Source organism: Leptosomus discolor, chromosome 11 (assembly GCF_034619465.1).
Source record: "Leptosomus discolor isolate bLepDis1 chromosome 11, bLepDis1.hap2, whole genome shotgun sequence".
NCBI classification, from domain to species: domain Eukaryota; kingdom Metazoa; phylum Chordata; class Aves; order Leptosomiformes; family Leptosomidae; genus Leptosomus; species Leptosomus discolor.
The window spans coordinates 13407055-13425807 of NC_141401.1; the positions used below are offsets into that span (position 1 = coordinate 13407055).

Consider the following 18753-nt stretch of genomic DNA (forward strand, 5'->3'; position numbering starts at 1 on the left):
TGCTGGTTATTATAATTATATTACATTGGCACACAAAAGACTAAAGCATTTTCCACCATCTATAATAAAACTGGATGGGTAAAATCTTATACTGCATGAATCAAACTGGCGACTGCACTCCTAAATTCACAACAACATCTTGTTCTTGAGTCTCATACTAGTATGACATGGTGACAAGTTGGTGTTTCTTTAACTTGAAGAGGTCATCACGTCTGTGGTACAGAAATATGACTTGTACACATGTACCCAGGCTTGTTTTAACAGCACGGCCATGGATGAGCACTCAAGCATTAAGTATGTTCTTAAGCAGGTTTCACCATCTTTGTTGCATCTATACTGTCATCCCTTATGTTGTTATAAATGTATGACCTCACTAGTTTCAAGTAATCTGTAGATATATTTGTAGGTGTGACAGTTCCAGATCTGGTTTGCAGGGCACTCTGTGATGCATTTAATTTTTATTAAAAAATTAAAGAAATTATTAAAACTAGATTCAGCAACCTAACACTGGCTCCTGAATGTTTTTGCAACAGGCTTAATAGCAGTTTCATAGAGAAAGAAAGAAATACCAATGCTTTGGTATTTTGCTATTGATGTAAGAATTAATCCTTTACTGTTTTTTAATTACAGCAACTAAAGTGTCAGTGGCTTAAAACTGGACAGTTCTTCCTCAGTTCTATGACTTACAACCTGGCATGGGATCCTCAAGGTAATGTGAAGTTTGTGAAGTATTTGTTTTAACATTTGTAGTTAGGAGAACTTGAACCAAATTTTTTTTTTATTGTAATAAAGTGAGAGCACGAATGTGGAAATTGTAGACTATCGGTTCTCAGGCAGTGTTGCATAAAATGTGAAGTTACAGTTAGCATTTGTGAAGATGCTGTGCCAAGTGTTTGAGTCTCTTATGCAGGGTCTTAGTTTGGGAATCACAGTGTTAAGTTGCCAACTGACTTAATTACCACTAGTAATCATTAAAATAGAAATTTATCACAATTAAAGTCAGTGAAGTACTTGGACACATTTATAAGGTATCTAACCATGTGTATGTATTTGAGATGTGAATGGCTATTTAGCATCTGCAACGTTCATTATTAAATACGATTTTTCATTTGAAGTTGCCAAAAAAACTTGATGTTCTTTCTTAAAAGGTATTATGAATTCAAAATGGTTTATATAAAACCAGCTGTGGAATATGAGTGAATACCCTATCACATTTCAAATTGACTTTATAAAGTGGAGTTTTCAACCTGTTTTAAATAATTCTCAACAAAATACGACGACAGGCTTAATCTTTCAATAGACATGCATCGTCTTGGTTTCACAGCTCTGATATTACTCACTTTCAGGTAACAGGCTGCTGACATCAACTGACTTTTTGCAATTGTGGGCCCCTCCAACTAGTGATGTTCTAGAAGAAGAAGATGATGATGATCTTGACAATCAGATAAAAGATGATAAAGTTCTCCCAGTTCTAAATGACTGGAAATGTGTCTGGCAGTGCAAGTGAGTGAGATAATTTTTAAGATGAATTGCAATGCCACCTCGTACATCAACCCTATCTTCTCTCCAAAACCGTATTTTAAAATGTGCTTTTAAATCAGCTTAAAATACCATAAAATTCAAACATTATAAGTTACTCCCAATAAAAATTCCTCACTTCTTCAAGTGACCTATCACCACACAACCTAGTCAAAGGCTTACCCAAACTGTAGCACTGGCAATGTATCAAAATTGTCCCCATTTTTCTCATCTTTGAAAGCAGTGCTGAGATATTGGATGAGACTGAACAGAGGAGCAATAGAAGGCAGATATGCTACACCGATAAAGATTCCTGAATCTCAGGAAGAGGGTCCTTTCTACCCAGTTCTATTTGAGATCCATGTTATGGAAGGGCTTCATGATCAGGCATTTCTATATATGTGCAGACTTGGGAAGCAGCTTCATCTGAACCTGTTTTTCTCTTGACTTTTTTTGAAGCCATTTTAGATTTTGTGCCCACAAAGCACTGTATAGGCTGCTTTCCTCTTTCAGACAGCTGACCACCAAGCTGTAGTCACAGACAAATAGTATCGCAAAGTATCTAAAATATCTTCACTTTTGTTTCTTCCTCATATTTGTCTAGGCTTCATTGGGAGTAGAGGAGCAGGTGGGACAAACTTCACTTCTGCAATGTCATTGGATCTAGCCTAGGCTTGCTGTAATTAAAACAATCTATTTTATGGACTGGTTTTCTGTAAACCTGTGAAAATACTATATATTTTGTTTCATTGTAGCAAATACTTTTTATGCTTCTGCTATTGCTAAAGTGTGCTTAAAGAAACAACTATAAAATACTAATATATTTCATGTAAGTAATGAACAGTAATACTTAATCAACTGAATACATATAGAATAACACTATAGAATAATATAGGCTTTACTTACAAGTGTAAACTTTTGTGTTCTTTAGGACTGCAGTATCGGTACATTTGATGGCATGGTCTCCTGATGGTGAATACTTTGCAACAGCTGGGAAGGTAAGGACAAAAAAAAAGAATTAAATAAGTGTTTGCAATGTTTTGCATTTCTTTAACAAAAGTATTTAAGTAATATAGAATAGTCCTGGACCATACACCCTGTTGTAGTCTGAGCTGAGTTAAATTATCATCTCATGTGTAATGCTGTTTATTCGTGTAATTCCATGAATTTCAGCAACAAGAAATTTGGTTTAGCTGTGTACTCTTACCGAATACTTGAGAATCAACCTGGAAATACAGCGACAGTGATACAGACTTGTATATGTACATGTTTTAAATAAAGTGTACTTAGATTAACTTTCAGATATGCATAAACAGTACTGTACTTTTTGATGCTTGTCAGGAAATACTATCTTTTATCTACGCTCTCCGAGGTTTATAATTTATTTGTTTATTTACTTTATTCTGTATCTCCACTCCAGCAGCAAGTCCTGAAATCCAAGAATGTGGCATCCAGCTGTGTACAACATACTGTTGTCATACTAGTAATGTGGTCCTTAGCTCCATCAGGATAGTCATACTCCTGTCTTACATACCAGCATTTGTAGTATTGCTGTGTCAGCGTTTTAGTTTTGCTTCAATTAATTACGTCAGTGGTGCCCAACCATTCAAACTAGAAAGGTAGCACAGGTTGAGCTGCTGGAGGGGAAGGTTGTAATATGCATCTACCTGAAAGGAGGCTGTAGCGAGGTGGGGGTCGGTCTCTTCTCCCAAATAACAAGTGATAGGACAGGAGGAAATGGCCTCAAGTTGTGCCAGGGGAGGTTTAGATTGGACATTAGGGAAAATTTCTTTATGCAATGAGTAGCCAAACATTGGAACAGGCTGCCCAGGGAAGTGATGGAGTCACCACCCCTGGAGGTGTTCAAAAAACGTGTTGATGTGGCACTTGTAGACATGGTTTAGTGGGCATGGTGGTGTTTGTTAGGTCAACGGTTGGACTTGATGATCTTAGAGGTCCATTCCAACCTAATGATTCTATGATCCTATGATCTGCTCTCTGTGGTGTGCCTGTGCTCAGTAGGTACAGCGCTTTCCATGAAAGTCAGGCTTCCTGTGCACGGGAACCAACAGGGACATCCAGCACGAATTGTCTCAGTGGAGAAACTGACTGTTAATGAGCTTAATGCAGTAGTCTGAGTGGCAGCCTATTTCTGGCTTCTGTCTTTGCAGGGAAATGGACGTGGGATTTAAGCATGCATAGGTGCTATGCAGAAAATGCACAGCGAACCAAGAGAAAAGTAGGGGGCCAACTGGACTGTAAGAAAAATTCCTTACAGGAGTGGAGTGTTGCCAGCAGTATATTTTTCAGTCCTGTAACTTATTCCAGGATGTCCATTGATGAAATAAGTGGTCTCAGAAATGCGTTGTCTGAAAAACTGCAAATAATTCTGGGCCACAGATCTACTTGTCATGAAAGATACCAGAACAGTAGTTTCCTTATTATTTGGGAATTTCTTTCTGTGATACTTCTAATTATAGTTAGCTAACCCCATGGGTTTTTATTTCTTTACCTAGGATGACTGCCTCTTAAAGGTCTGGTATCCTATGACTGGTTGGAAGTCATCTCTTCTGCCCCAAGAGAATGAAGAAAAGAAAAAATGCTCAGGGGTTGTCCACTTCTCATTTGTTTATTTGGCGCATCCTCGAGCAGTGACAGGATTTTCATGGCGTAACATTAGCAAGTACATGCCCAGGTTCGAAAGTTTTCTTTTTTCAAAAAAACAAGCAAGCCTTTGACCAAGTATTTTTTAACACTCTGCTTAAAGTTCAGCCATCAAGAACATGATTAGATTTCTCTGCTTATACTTTAAAGAAATAAAACTTATCAACATCTTCCCGTAAGCTTCTGTATTACTTAGTACAACAGTGATGGTCATGTTAACAGATGAGATTTATTCTAAAATACGGTCTAAACTAAACTGCTTTCTCAAGTTATGCCAGGAAGCATGGACGTAAGGGTTTGTCTTCACCAAATGGTGCTATGACATTGGAAATAAAATATTTGTTTAAATTATTTGCATTTAGTAAGCTATTTTCTGTGCCTTGTTGTATATACTGATGTTCAATTAGTTGTTCAATTTCACTTTTCATTATTTAGTAAAATTTATGCATTCTTCATAGAGTCCAGCAATTCAGATCATTTAGGCAGTTTCATAACTACAGTTTTATAATAACTGTTGCATTTATCAAACAATAACCATTCCATGTTGCATGCACTTTGCTGATAATGGGTTTATCAGCATGCCAAAAACCTGATACTGATATAAAACCTTTGGTTAGGGGAGAGGCAGAAATTTGGATGAAACAATAGCTACTAAATACTTGTATACTCCCCTAATTTCTGCTGCGTCCATATAGCTAATTTACTTACATTGGGTAGTAACCTTGATATGTCTGTCGTTAGGGGTTTGGTCTGTAATGTGTTACTCACATCATGTCTTGATGGCATCTGTCGGCTGTGGGCAGAGACATTGTTACCAGAAGATACTCTTCTCGGTGAGCAGATCTGTGAAACTAGCACTTCCAGCATTAGCAGCACCATCTCTCAATCTGGAAAGCAAAAGGACAAAATACAGCATGCGCTAGAGGTACAAGTAAATAATTATTTTGTCAAATTTTTATTTCAAGATTCTTAAAACTTAAATATTTGAAGGATGTAGAACTTTAAGAATGTGTATTATCTAGTTCTTATGAGCATAACAGTCTGACTTATTTCATATCAGTTTTTGAATCTATAACTAAACACTGAAGCACTCGGAGACTGCAACTCTCCACCCAAGCTCTGTGTTCTTAAAAATCAATCTACTTTTACTATAGCTAACTAATAGTGATGGGAAGAGGCAATGTTTAATATGGAATAGTAAGTGATGGTTTCATTCTGATTGCAGCTGAAAGTCTGTAATTATAAGAACAGTGGAAGCAGTCAATACACTCTTAATTTTTAGTTATCTGATTCAATAATTGCATTTCCAAAAGGTGGTATTATGTGGCTCTGAATTTCAGTGGCAGTCATATCAAGTCTGTTAATTTTAAGTAAGAGAAAACCAATCAATATAAAAACAAGAAAACAAAACGACAAAAAAACCCCAACCACCACACCACTCCTGTAGACTATTACAATCAGACCAAGTTTTACTTTTTACATATCATGACTATCAACAAATAGGGAGAGTGGAACCAACTATGCTTTGGGCTGTTGAATGAGTCGTGCTCTCCATGTGCTCAGCAATTTTCAGTTACACAAAAATAATTCTTCATAGAATTATATTGAAAGGTTACTGCTTTTAGGTTGTTGTAATATTGTATATGAATGCTACACAAAATAGTGTGTATTTTTGTGTTGTTGTTGGAGCAGATATTAAAGGAACTTCCAGAAGACTGAAGAGCTTTGCCTTTGGCCAGAACTGGTGTAACATAAGTGTCACTAATCTTTGTTGAAATCTATTGAAAATAATCCTTTTGAAATTAGTCTTCGCTTCTTAGGTAGAAGAGAGTTAAAAAGCTTTAGGCTTTATATAAGTGTGAAATTTTACCTTACAGTTTTTTAGTATTTCTTAATTTATTTTTTATATAACTATCCAGACAATTCACCATTTGAAAAATATGAGAAAAGGACAAAGGAGATCTTCGGTTCTTGTTACCCACACAGATGTATTGCCAGACCAACAGGGTACTCATGAAGTTCAGCGTCACATTTCACATCATGCAAATGCACTCGGTCACTTCCATATAGCAGCAAGCATCAACCCTAATACAGGTGAAATACATCCATTTATTAAACCATAATAATATATTTGTACAAAGTGAAAAAAATAAAGGGGGCTGAGGTGCACGTTATTTGCTTTCCCTAATTGAATACAGGGCATTTGTAGGAAGACTGCTATCTCACAAGTCTGTTATGTGGCGTAGAGTTTTGTAAGACAAATGAGGCTGAATTTATTCTGAATACCTTCAGCACTCCTAAAGCAAATTAAATTCATCTTTGTACAACAGAAAGCAAAAGAAACTTATATTTCAAGTCTGCTTGGCATTTCATTGTTGGAGTTTGGGAGGCAATGGTATATGAGAATAAAGTATTTGCATCCTACTGACTATATAGTGAATGAAAAAAAAGCTGTACCAGATTTTTGGCAGGAAACCCGCTGCTTTTTATAGAATAATGGAGAATATTTTAAACAAGGAAATGATTAAAGAGTGATCATGTGCCTTACCTAAAATCTGTACAAGAAATGACAACACTGCAACATATAAAAGCAAGCAATTAGAACTGTTGTGTATTTCAATTTTCATGTAAATTTATTGATGTGAAAATATCTGTACATTTTTTTTATTACAACTGCATGTAGAAACTTGATCTGCATCTTACCTTTCCTAATCTAATGGGCACAGATTGATTACGTTCTACCTAAAATAAGTTAAATGTCTGTCTTAAGAAATCCGTGTATATATATATGTGTGTGTGTGTGTGTGTATACATAAAACAGATGAGCAGTTTAATATATAGCTTTTTTATTTGTTTAAAAATGTCCAGATATTCCATCAGTCTTGGCCGGAACAGCTTTTAATACAGATGAAGGAAATGGAGGCTTCGTTGTTCACTGGTTGAATAATAAAGAATTTAATTTTACATCCTCTATTGAAGTATTTATGCAGCATCTAAGAAAAATTTCTGAACAACAACTAGAACAAGATTTTGATCTTGAGGTTGAAGAGGAAGAAGAAATGGAAGAGAAAGAGAGAGGTTTACACATGAAATTAGATCATGGTTAGTAATATTGACATATGTAGCACAAGAATTATTTTGAAGCACATTAATGCAACAATTAATGGAATTATTTAGCACAAGAATTGTAAGTGCTAACATTTGATCACTAATCTAAAATAAATAGACATTTACAGCTGAAATTTTGGCTGCTGTAATTGTAGGCACGACAAATTCAATGATGCACGTTGGAACGCAGTAGTGATATACACAGTAAAAAGCAAGGTAGCTTTTGTCTTTCATTTCCCTTTAGGATATATTCCACTGAGCTATGAAATTATGACTAAGACTTGTTCTCTACTTACCTTACAATCTGATTGTCAGGAGTGACATAGCAATTTATGGCAAGCTTTAAGAAGGGTTGGACATAGCTCTATTTTAATGCAAGTGCACTGTTTCTGGTACTGGTAAGATTTACATCTTAAACCTTAGATCACCTGATGATCCCAACTGTAGCCGTTCACAAACGAACACAGAGACATATTTTGAAACTGATGCTGGAAAACATAGCCTACCAGAAATACTTTACATTGCTGTGGGAGGGTCCCTTGGCCAGTAAGCATATGTAACAATAAAAATCTGTCTACAGAAACCAGTAAGACCAATTAGTGACAGTAAACTGATGATACATTGTGTCACTTATAATGCTTAGGTTCTTAAAATCTAGATTACCAATGCAGTAGTTAATTGTGTGATAATTCTTACTGGTCATGGAATACATCCTACTTCATCAATGATCACATACCATATATTTCATGATTACCTTCTAAATACAACACAGCACCACATTAATTTGGAACCAGCATTCATATGAAATGTTTGGGTTGATATAGTTGACCAGAATAATCTTAAGCAGGGCATTACTCTAAGTATCTGTATTTTTATAGGTATTAATTATTATTTGTATTGCACAGTTAGAAGCAATAGTCAAAGGCCAGACCCTCATATTTTTGTACAGACAGACCAAAGAAGGATGTTTCTACTCTGAGTGTGCATGAATGTTCCTCTCAGATAGTACTATTGGCAGAATAAAAAATACTGTGTTGTTTTGAAAAGAAACTGACAGGGAAATCTTTGCAATGGATAAAATGACACATTTATTTTCTGTTGCAGACTTGTCTACAGATAAAGAATCAGAGACAGGGACTGGTACAGGCTCTTCAGAACACGAAGATGGAGAAAGAGAGGGAAGCCCCAAAACATCTCTACTACCAGGCCCACGCATGCCTCTTCCAACAGTTTTGTTAGACCGGAAAATTGAGCTGCTCCTAACTGAATGGAACAGAAATCCAGATATGCTTTTTACTATCCATCCTATTGATGGTACTTTTTTGGTGTGGCATGTGAAATATTTAGATGAATACACTCCAGGCATCTTTCGACAAGTTCAGGTATTATATATATTTGAAATTGTTTTGTTATTTATGATCTTAATCAACAATCATTGTGTCCTTTCTTTTATTTCTGAACATTAGCATGAATTTAATTTTAAGTACCTTCCTGTGAAACGAAACATTTATTCAGCTAGCTAGTTATATTCAGCTGGGTAGTATTCTAATTTTCTTTTTTTTTTTTTTTTTTTTTAGGTTTCATTTTCTTCTAGGATTCCTGTTGCATTTCCATCAGGAGATGCTAGTTCCCTTAGCAAAAATATTATGATGTATGCTTGCCCTGTCTTTGTAAAAGATAACAGTAATGCTGTACGTGAAAAGACAATGGACTTTCCAGATAAGGCTCTAGCAAATAAAGGACCAAGCTTTGCCCAGGACAGTACAAATGTGAATATAATTTCTCCTATAGTAATGATGATTTCCAAACATATAGATGGCTCTTTAAATCAGTGGGCAGTTACTTTTGCTGATAAATCAGCTTTTACTACTGTGCTAACTGTATCACATAAATTTAGGTACTGCGGTCACCGTTTTCATCTCAACGATCTAGCTTGCCATTCTGTTTTACCATTACTGCTAACATCTTCTCATCATAATGCTCTGTTAACTCCTGAATCTAACAGTTCCTGGGACTCTGACAGGATAAACAGAATAACGGACCCTATTAAACATGTGAAAGGTTCTTCTAGGCAGCAACTTAAAAATGCAGCAACCCGTACATTCCATGACCCAAATGCAATCTATAGTGAGCTGATTCTGTGGCGTGTAGACCCTATAGGACCTTTATCATACACAGGAGGAGTATCTGAATTGGCACGAATTAACTCTCTTCATACCTCCGCTTTCTCTAACGTAGCCTGGCTTCCAACACTTATTCCCAGCTATTGCCTTGGTGAGTATACTTAACATGTTTCCATATAGAGTTAACACTGTGAGTTACAGAATTAATTTGCAAAATAAATTACTATTGTATTTGGAGTGTATTTATATTAAGTTTTCAGCAATTTCCTTATATTATGCAAATTAAGGGGTTTTATTTCATTTGAGGCTAAGCTACTTCAGAACATTTGATCTGGTCTGAGTGTGTCTGTAGTTACTGGATCAGCTGACGTTCAGTAACTTCTTTGTGCGAGTAAGCTATCATCACTCTCACAAAGAACAAGATGATCCCTTTCCTCGGTGCTTTAGGCAGCTTCACTGAGCGTTCTCTGCGTTGACATGGTATTAATAATGCAGACGTCCTGATGACTTGGGCATCTGGGTTGTTGGCCACATACAATTGCAGGAGGCAGTGAGTTGGAATAGAACTAGTATTTGGACCATTTGAACATCTGAATTATGGGGAAAGATTTTCAGCCAAAATTTACAGTATCAAAATCTTTAACGTGCTGGCTAAGAAGTCTGCTTAGGAGATTCTGAAACAATATCAAAATTCTTCAGGCCATCAGTGGTTTACAAAAGCCCAGTTAGAACACAGAATATTTTTAAAGAAATACGACTCCATTAACGTTATAGAGCTGCAAATAGTACTTTTTCAGAGGTCAGAGTAAAACATCTGATGTGTAATGCCTTAGGACAATTTTTCAGGTTTTATATTTAATTTTAGGGCTTTCTATTGCAGTTAGGAAAATTGTCTCTACAAATGTTACTCTATTCAGCCACTCAGATACTTATTTTTGAATTATCGTAAAGATAGTAGTTGTCATCTTTGTATACAAGTACTGAAAAAGTCATTTGTGCTGTGGGTGTAACATTAAATTTTATACTAATAATGCCAGATTATTTTATTATGCTAAGGCCAGTCTGACCTTTGCAATGATTAAATGGCTGTCAAAGATGTACAGTCTCAAAAATCCTACATATGCACTAATAAATCTATAACATAGCTTTGATTTAAAATAAAATAAATCCATTTTCTTTGCTCACATAGTAACATACTGTGCTGCCTGAATCCCACAAAGTCTTCAAAACACATAACTAGCTGCTTTCCTCTTATAATGTAAGATGAAAACATATCAGAATAAATAACCTTTTGTCAAGCCTGTTCTAGATACTGTGGAGAAACAAAAAAGACGCTCTGTTACAGTTTTGCATGCCTTATTCACTGCTGGAGATGTTTTTCTCCCTCCACTTTTATACCTGCACTTTTAACTGGAGGGTAGAAGGGAGTATTCATAGAGGTTAATTTTATCCAAAGAGCTTAGAGACAGTAAACAAGTAAAAACGCTATAGCGAATACAGCTTTTGTGTACAGTTTACCTTGGACTCCTACTCTAAATCATCTCTGACAACCTAGTTATGCCTTCCGAGCACCTTCTTAGAGGTGACAGTGCAAAGAACATAACTATTGTAAGGAATGGCAGTGTTCCCTTAAGTGTACTATATACTGGTTTTTGCATGTGTGAATAATGTTTGTAAAGATATGAATTGTGCTTAGATTATTCAACTTCTATGAAGAGTTTCAGTTACCTAAATGAGCAGAAAGGGAGTTATTTCAAAGTTCAAATAAATAATGATGTTTTAATACACACATTTGCTTAGGTTTTTTGCTTCAGTACTTTGTGAAAATTGTTAGAAACATTCAGATATTATGAAGTGGATCATAATAGACGACCTGATGCCATTTGGCTACGATTTTTTTCTTTAACTATGAATTTTTTCTGTTTTCTATTAGGTACATACTGCAACTCTGCTAGTGCTTGCTTTGTTGCATCTGATGGCAAAAACCTGAGACTCTATCAAGCTGTTGTAGATGCACGAAAACTTCTAGATGAATTATCTGACCCTGAATCATCAGTAAGTTTTATGTAGCAATGGTTTGAAAGTATTAAAAAAACTAATTGAGCTAACTTTTTTTTTTCCCCTCCAGTAGTTTGTTTTCACTTAGTTCTGTATAATTTTTGTGCGGTTCCATGTATAAAATCTTACTCTTTATACCTTGCATAATTACATGTTTTGCAGCTATTACTGCTAAGAATGCCTGGACTGAAACGAAATTTCCCTGACAAGTTTCCTCAACCTGTAGCAGGTGGGGAAAGGAAAAATAAGATTTCTTTCTTTGTCTTCTCAAAAGAGGGGAGGCGAGAAAGTGGGAAGGTGAAGACAAAAGAGCAAGACTTAGGTGTATCCACCTAAGTTACATCTATATATGAGGAAGAGCAGAGATTGTGGGATAGGAGTGTACTGTCAGGTTATTGCTAAGGGTAATATTAGCTCTTATTTCTTCTGTAATAAGAACTTTTTCATCCTTTTTTATCTTTCATTTCTGTGACTTTAAGCAAAGTAAAGCCTGACATTGCACTGTTATTTTATAAAGAAGTACATCTTTCCTTTTTTTCCATTCTTCTGTACTTTATAAGCTATTCTGCAAGATAATGCCTGTCAGTATTCAGATCAGAATCTGTTCTAGGAGCAATGATTGTGAACGTTCCATCAAAAATCAATAGATCCTTCTGTTTATATATAAGCTGTACTGATTTATATTGTATGTGTTGTGCCAAAACTTGAAGCTTTAAGCAAAAGTGAAGCGGTATATTTGAGTTTCTGATAGCACAGATGCTAAGTTATGTTATGCAAGGATAACTCTTTAAATAAACAACATTTAGTTTCCATAAAACCTGGTGTGCTATCCCCATGAATAGCTGCAGAGTCACAACAGTGCAAATGTCTTGATAAACGCATTATTTGTAAGTGCCAAAATGATAACAGGAAGTAGTCTGTTACAGTTTATGCCAACAAGGAAAGTTAAAGCATAAGTTTATTGTAAATAACTGCAATTTCCCTCTGTCTGAAGGAAAAATATACTAACTCTTCTGATTTTGCTCTGTTTCAGAAACTTATTGGGGAAGTGTTTAACATTGTGAGCCAACAATCCACTGCTCGACCAGGATGCATTATTGAACTTGATGCAATAACTAACAAAGTAAATAAATTAATAAAGGCATTTAGTAGCTTTGTCTGTTAATTAACCTAATCTGTTGAAAAAAAGACATGACATTTCTCTATGGTGATAACGACTGCCTTGAATTTTTTGAACGTTGAGGTACCTTGAATATTTTAGTCAGACAACTTTCTTTGGCTGCTAGAAGCTCAAAGCCCATTGTTAGAGTGTAACAGTATTTTCTAAGCATAAATCTTGATGAAAACAAAACTTAACTAAAGACTGACTTACAAACCATCATAATTTAAAGGGAAAAAAAAATAACGATCCCCCCAAACCCAAACAAACAGAAAGATGAACAACATTAAGAAAACCCCAAACCTAAAAACTAGACCTAACTATTCCAAAATGTAGGAGTCATAGCCATGTATGGTATGGCTTCATTTGTTTTTTCTGTCTTGTAAGACAAATTTTTATCTGTTAATGAATACAGCTATACATTTCAAACTATAAGGAGGTACTATTATTACACTTTGTTCTTACTCACAGTTATTTTGATCATACATGTTCCAGTGCTGTTTTCTGTTAGGAAGCAGCCTGTGAAAACAGTGTGTTTTACAATATCTTAATTAGACATCAGGATGTTTTTGACATATATAAAGAAGTATTTCTCTATTTGTCAATATATTTCCATGTCTTTCAAGTATTAATCACATAGGATCTTCAATTTTAAGTTCAGATTTACAAAATATTTTTCTAGAATTTTTATAGATGAATACAGGGAATACTTTCTTTCCATGTTACTCTGGAAAAAGAGGGTGTTTTGCAACTTGAAAAACTTTGCCATCATTGTTTCTGGGGGACATACTTTTCCTTGTCTGCAGGAAAAGATTTCATTGCCAGCAGCCTCCTTGTAAAGAGGTGGAGGTACTGCAAAGAAATCTGTTGCTGTCACAAAGGATAGCTGTTGGAGATAATCAGAGAGAACGAAAAACTGCAATTCATTCCCTTTTTCAGATTTCCAAAGCAATTCACTGCAGACATGTCTTCCCACTTTGAAAAGGGATAAAGGTTTAAGAGTTTTTGCCACTGTCGCACCTAAAGAAATAAAACCCAATCGATTCATCTGTCAATAACTGGCAAAAGTGTTATTACCAAATTTGTCTAGCATGGTAGATCTCAGTGAAATTATTTGACTATACAAGCAATAAGTTCTAGAATATGCTGTTGTTAATACAAGAGGAAAATGTTCAGCTTTTCTGATGCATTAAAATACTTTTCAACATTATAAAAGAAAGTGATCCTGATTGGTGGCTAGATTGCACAAAAGAAATAATTGCATCAGTACAAAATGCTATACTGTTCTGGAAGCATAACTATTGCTTAATGTTTCAGTGTGGCTCAAACACACAATTGCTTCATGTCTTTCAAGAAGACTTCATTTTGGGATACAAACCACATAAGGAAGATGTGGAAGGGAAGGAAACGGAGATATTTTTCCAGCCATCGCAAGGTACAGCATAAAAGTAACTAATATGAATTAAGTAGGTACCAAAACTGCTCTTAAATAATACTGAAATCTATCTGGCATATGCTAGTTCCCTTTTTAACAAGAATCTGGAGAATTCAGTAAAATGGCTGCTTCGTGTTGCTCATATGAATTGTTGTTTACATGGTAACAGTATTAAACAAAGGCATTCTAACTTAGAGTGCAACATTTTGATTTATATGACAAAGTCCATTTTTCAAAATGCTCTGTGTTAAATATGAAAAAGTTTTATATAAAACAGAAGTGTATTTTCTGCATCAATATGTAGTTCCAGGTGAATATACCTGACTTCCAAGTTAATACAATAGAAGGTAACTGGGGAATTTGGTAGTAGACTTAAAACTTTAAAAGAAAGCAGGCAGGTGGAAAAGTCTTTGCAATCTACCAAAATAGTTCCAACTGACTGGGAAGGCAAATATATCTAATAAATTAGATTTGCCACTGATACTCAAGTTGTCTGCAAGTCAATCTCTTTATGTCCATAATTGTTCTGTAGCCATAAGCAAACCAAATGTTGATTAAAAATGTTATTAATGATACTGTTTGAATATTTTAATATTTTGGTTTATAATCAAGAAATTTCTTTCAAAGAGGAAAACAAGTTTTTTAAGTATCAATAATTTTTAATGAGTCTTCTATTATTGAAAATTATTTATGTTGATCATAAACTTCATGACAGTGATACTATGTTTAAACTACAGGGTATCGTCCACCACCTTTCTCAGAAAAGTTCTACCTAGTAGTAATTGAGAAAGATAGTAATGGCTGCTCTGTTCTTCAGATGTGGCATCTTCATCTCAAATCTGTGCAAGCCTGTTTAGGTGAGTGAGTAACTAATTTTCTTAGAGACAGATACTTCTTTCATATTATTTAAAATAAAATTTAAAGCTTGATGGCTTATTTTAAAACAAATTGTGTCACTTTTGTTAAGCAGGAGCCTCAAAGCCAGGCGTCTTCAGAAAAATGTATCAATGCAATAGAAGCAGTAAGTTTCCTTACAAACGTTGGTTACGTTCTGTAGCCACAGCAATATAAAAATTTGTTGATGAGGTAACATACTTAAGCACTGGATTCTTTATTTTAAACTATCGGTATTTCAGAACATTATGGGTATCTTAAAATGAATAGTCACAGCATGCAACAAAACATAGTGCAGCCTGCACATGGCATATAATTCTCTTCTGTGTAACCTAAGCACTGCTAAAAAAAATAAATCTGATTATAGGATATTCATGCCTTGTTTGGTCTTAGAAACAATTTTTTTAACACTGCTGGCATTTTTTTTTGATATAGCAAAACCTGAAGCTGTTTCATCAGAGAATAAGCTTAGTGTACCTGAGCAAAAGACTGTGGATTCTTCCCCGGATATATCCCCTGGCATAAGTCCCATTCCACGATCTTCATCAATTGCTAATCTCCAGACTGCTAGTAAACTCATTCTGAGCTCCAGACTTGTGTATAGCCAACCTCTGGATCTTCCTGTTGGTGTAGAAGTAATAAGAGCAACTCCTTCAGCAGGTAAATTTCACATTTTTTTTTTTCCTATCCAGTTGATCCACTCATTTTCCTCCTAGTTTACAGGATTCTATCTCAGCCTATCACATTCTGGTTTATTGATACAGGGAACACAGGACTAAAAAGGCTCTCTCAAATCATTGTGTCCATGTCATGTAACCCTTCACAAAGGTATCAAGTCCCCACAGGAAAGCTGTTCCTGAAACTTACTGCTCTGATAGTTGGAAACTTAACTGCTAGTCTTAATTTATTAATGAACCATTTATACCCACTTGTTTCTCTGACAGCATTAATGTGTTAGGTATATAGTGCTTTCTTTACCTGATGCACTTACACCTTCTTCTGTTTCTCTGTCTTTCTGTGTCTCTCCTGCCTTTTTTTTCCCCTTCCCTTCCCTCTTAGGTTTCATTTTGGTAGACTATATGAACCTAATCTTAACTTCCTCAGTCTCATCTGATTAAGGCTTTGTGTTCCTCCCATTATTCTAATAACCGTCCTCTGAATTAGTTCATTTCCAGCTTATCTTCTCTGAATAGTGAGCAGAAATGCAGATGATTACTAACGTTGAAGCTGCAAGACTGTTATCAGTCTGAATATATTTGCCCTTACCCAATACCAAATTAGAAAAATAATACCAGATTGTAAAGTTCTCTATCAGTAGTTAGACAGTGATATGTCTGCCTTATTCATACAGGCATTCTACTTTATATTACTAAAAGTAAATGTGTTTGTTCTAACTTCAGGTCACCTGAGTTCTTCATCAATATACCCAGTCTGCCTTGCACCTTATTTGATAGTAACATCATGTTCAGACAACAGAGTGCGATTCTGGAGATGTACTGTAGAGACAGACCTAAACAGCAAAAATGAAGAAAGGGAGACATATCATTGGAGAAAATGGCCTTTAATGAATGATGAAGGAGAAGACAACAGCAGTACAGTGAGCATAGTAGGAAGGCCAGTTGCTGTTAGCTGTTCTTACACAGGGCGTCTTGCAGTAGCATACAAACAGCCCATACAGCATAACGGTTTTGTTTCCAAAGAATTTTCCATGCATGTTTGTATACTTGAATGTGAGTCTACAGGAGGATCAGAGTGGGTTTTGGAACAGACAATTCATCTGGATGATTTAGTTAAGGTTGGAAGTGTACTTGATTCAAGGGTCAGTGTAGACAGTAATTTATTTGTTTACAGTAAATCAGATGCTTTTTTGAATAAAGACAAATACCGAGTGCCGAGTATCAAGCATTTGGTGCATTTGGACTGGGTATCAAAAGAAGATGGTTCACATATATTGACAGTTGGAGTTGGTGCTAACATCTTCATGTACGGAAGGCTTTCAGGGATTGTAACAGATCAAACTAGCAGCAAAGAGGGAGTAGCTGTTATTACTTTACCACTAGGTGGTAGCATAAAACAAGGTACAAAGTCAAAGTGGGTGTTGCTTAGATCAATTGATTTAGTATCATCTGTAGATGGCACTCCTTCACTGCCTGTTTCTCTGTCCTGGGTGAGAGATGGTATACTGGTAGTGGGAATGGACTGCGAAATGCATGTTTATGCCCAGTGGAAACATGCTGTCAAGTTTGGTGATGGAGAAAGTGATGTTTTTACTACTGAAGACTCAACAACGCAAGATCCACTCAAAACAAGCTTGATAGCGAAGACCAGTGTAATTGATGGCGCAGGTATTGTGGATGATGTTTTTGGCACTCCAACTGTAATTCAGGATGGTGGTCTTTTTGAAGCTGCTCATGTTCTTTCACCTACTCTACCCCAGTATCATCCAACTCAGTTATTAGAACTTATGGATCTGGGTAAAGTTCGCCGAGCCAAAGCCATTCTATCACATTTAGTTAAATGTATTGCGGGAGAAGTTGCAATAGTTAAAGACACAGAAGCTGGAGAAGGAACTGGTCCTAAACGCCATCTTTCTCGCACCATTAGTGTAAGTGGTAGTACTGCAAAGGACACCATCACAGCTGGAAAAGATGGTACTCGAGACTACACAGAGATAGACTCAATTCCCCCACTGCCACTGTATGCACTGCTTGCTGCAGATCAAGATGCCACTTATGTTTCTGAAGAAACTTCTAAAATACCTCAGGGCTCTGAAGACGACGTTAAGAGAAAAACAGAGGATCAGTATTCAGATCTATTCCAGATTCAGCCTGTTACAACTGAAGACTTTATTGATTTTGAGCCTGAAAAGAGGGAGAGTAAATCCAAAGTTATTAATCTGTCACAGTACGGTCCGACTTACTTTGGCCGAGAACATGCTAGTGTCCTTTCAAGCCACCTGATGCACTCAAGTCTGCCGGGCCTCACTCGACTGGAGCAGATGTTCCTTGTAGCTTTGGCAGACACCGTGGCCATGACAAGCACTGAACTAGACGAGAACAGAGATAAGAATTACTCAGGTTAGTAACTGACATATTATTGAATTAACATTCTTGTTTTCAGCCAAGGTAAACCTAGGGTTTTTAGGATATTTAGAGTCGTCGGGTATTTTAGGATAACAAAGCTGAAAGCTAGCATCAGTTATTCAGATTAGATAGAGTAAGAAAGAAAAACACTTTCATATAATTCTCTACTTACATTTCATACATAACTTGTAGTTCAGGTTCTCAGCAAGTTTAGAAAATACATTTATCACACACTGCATATGATAGGTTGTATATATGCCTGTTGGAGTCACTTGCATGTTCAAAAGTCAGTATTTTATCTTTCGCAGGACGAGATACCTTAGATGAATGTGGCTTACGATATTTGTTGGCTATGCGCTTGCACACCTGCCTTCTGACATCACTCCCACCTCTGTATCGAGTTCAGCTGCTTCACCAAGGTAATTCTTTGGCAAAGTATTGCTTTCAATTGATCCACTTGAGCTGACAGGATCTGGTTATGTTTGATTTATAATATTATGCTATTTCTATTATCTGCATTTTAGATTATATCTATTCCGTTAAGGCCCTTATCTTGCAAATGTTTAGTAGAGGCTTCCCTACATGCACTGTAAATAGCAAAAAAAGTGTAACTCTAGAACAGAAGAAAGATTCTGCGCTATTCAGTTTGAGGCATAAATAAGTTCCACAACCAGATAACACACAGATTTTATACATATTTCATTGTTTCTG

At 35.9% G+C, this 18753-nt stretch overlaps 1 protein-coding gene across 7 annotated transcripts in view; it reads left to right on the forward strand.

Annotated features, from left to right (window-relative positions):
• DMXL2 (Dmx like 2) overlaps nucleotides 1-18753 on the forward strand; it is a 54956-nt gene that overhangs the window by 11047 nt on the left and 25156 nt on the right. For 5 of the 7 annotated variants that reach the window (XM_086471896.1, XM_086471898.1, XM_086471900.1 and 2 more), the window contains exons 4-19: nucleotides 631-709; nucleotides 1347-1503; nucleotides 2450-2516; nucleotides 4035-4213; nucleotides 4924-5107; nucleotides 6102-6276; nucleotides 7051-7284; nucleotides 8395-8672; nucleotides 8868-9564; nucleotides 11347-11468; nucleotides 12505-12594; nucleotides 13948-14065; nucleotides 14803-14922; nucleotides 15395-15619; nucleotides 16360-18036; nucleotides 18351-18461. In XM_086471896.1, coding sequence (XP_086328022.1) covers nucleotides 631-709; nucleotides 1347-1503; nucleotides 2450-2516; nucleotides 4035-4213; nucleotides 4924-5107; nucleotides 6102-6276; nucleotides 7051-7284; nucleotides 8395-8672; nucleotides 8868-9564; nucleotides 11347-11468; nucleotides 12505-12594; nucleotides 13948-14065; nucleotides 14803-14922; nucleotides 15395-15619; nucleotides 16360-18036; nucleotides 18351-18461 — 4513 coding nt within the window. The remainder of the gene's footprint in view (nucleotides 1-630; nucleotides 710-1346; nucleotides 1504-2449; nucleotides 2517-4034; nucleotides 4214-4923; nucleotides 5108-6101; nucleotides 6277-7050; nucleotides 7285-8394; nucleotides 8673-8867; nucleotides 9565-11346; nucleotides 11469-12504; nucleotides 12595-13947; nucleotides 14066-14802; nucleotides 14923-15394; nucleotides 15620-16359; nucleotides 18037-18350; nucleotides 18462-18753) is intronic. The other 2 variants (XM_086471901.1, XM_086471903.1) reach the window with 2 other exon arrangements.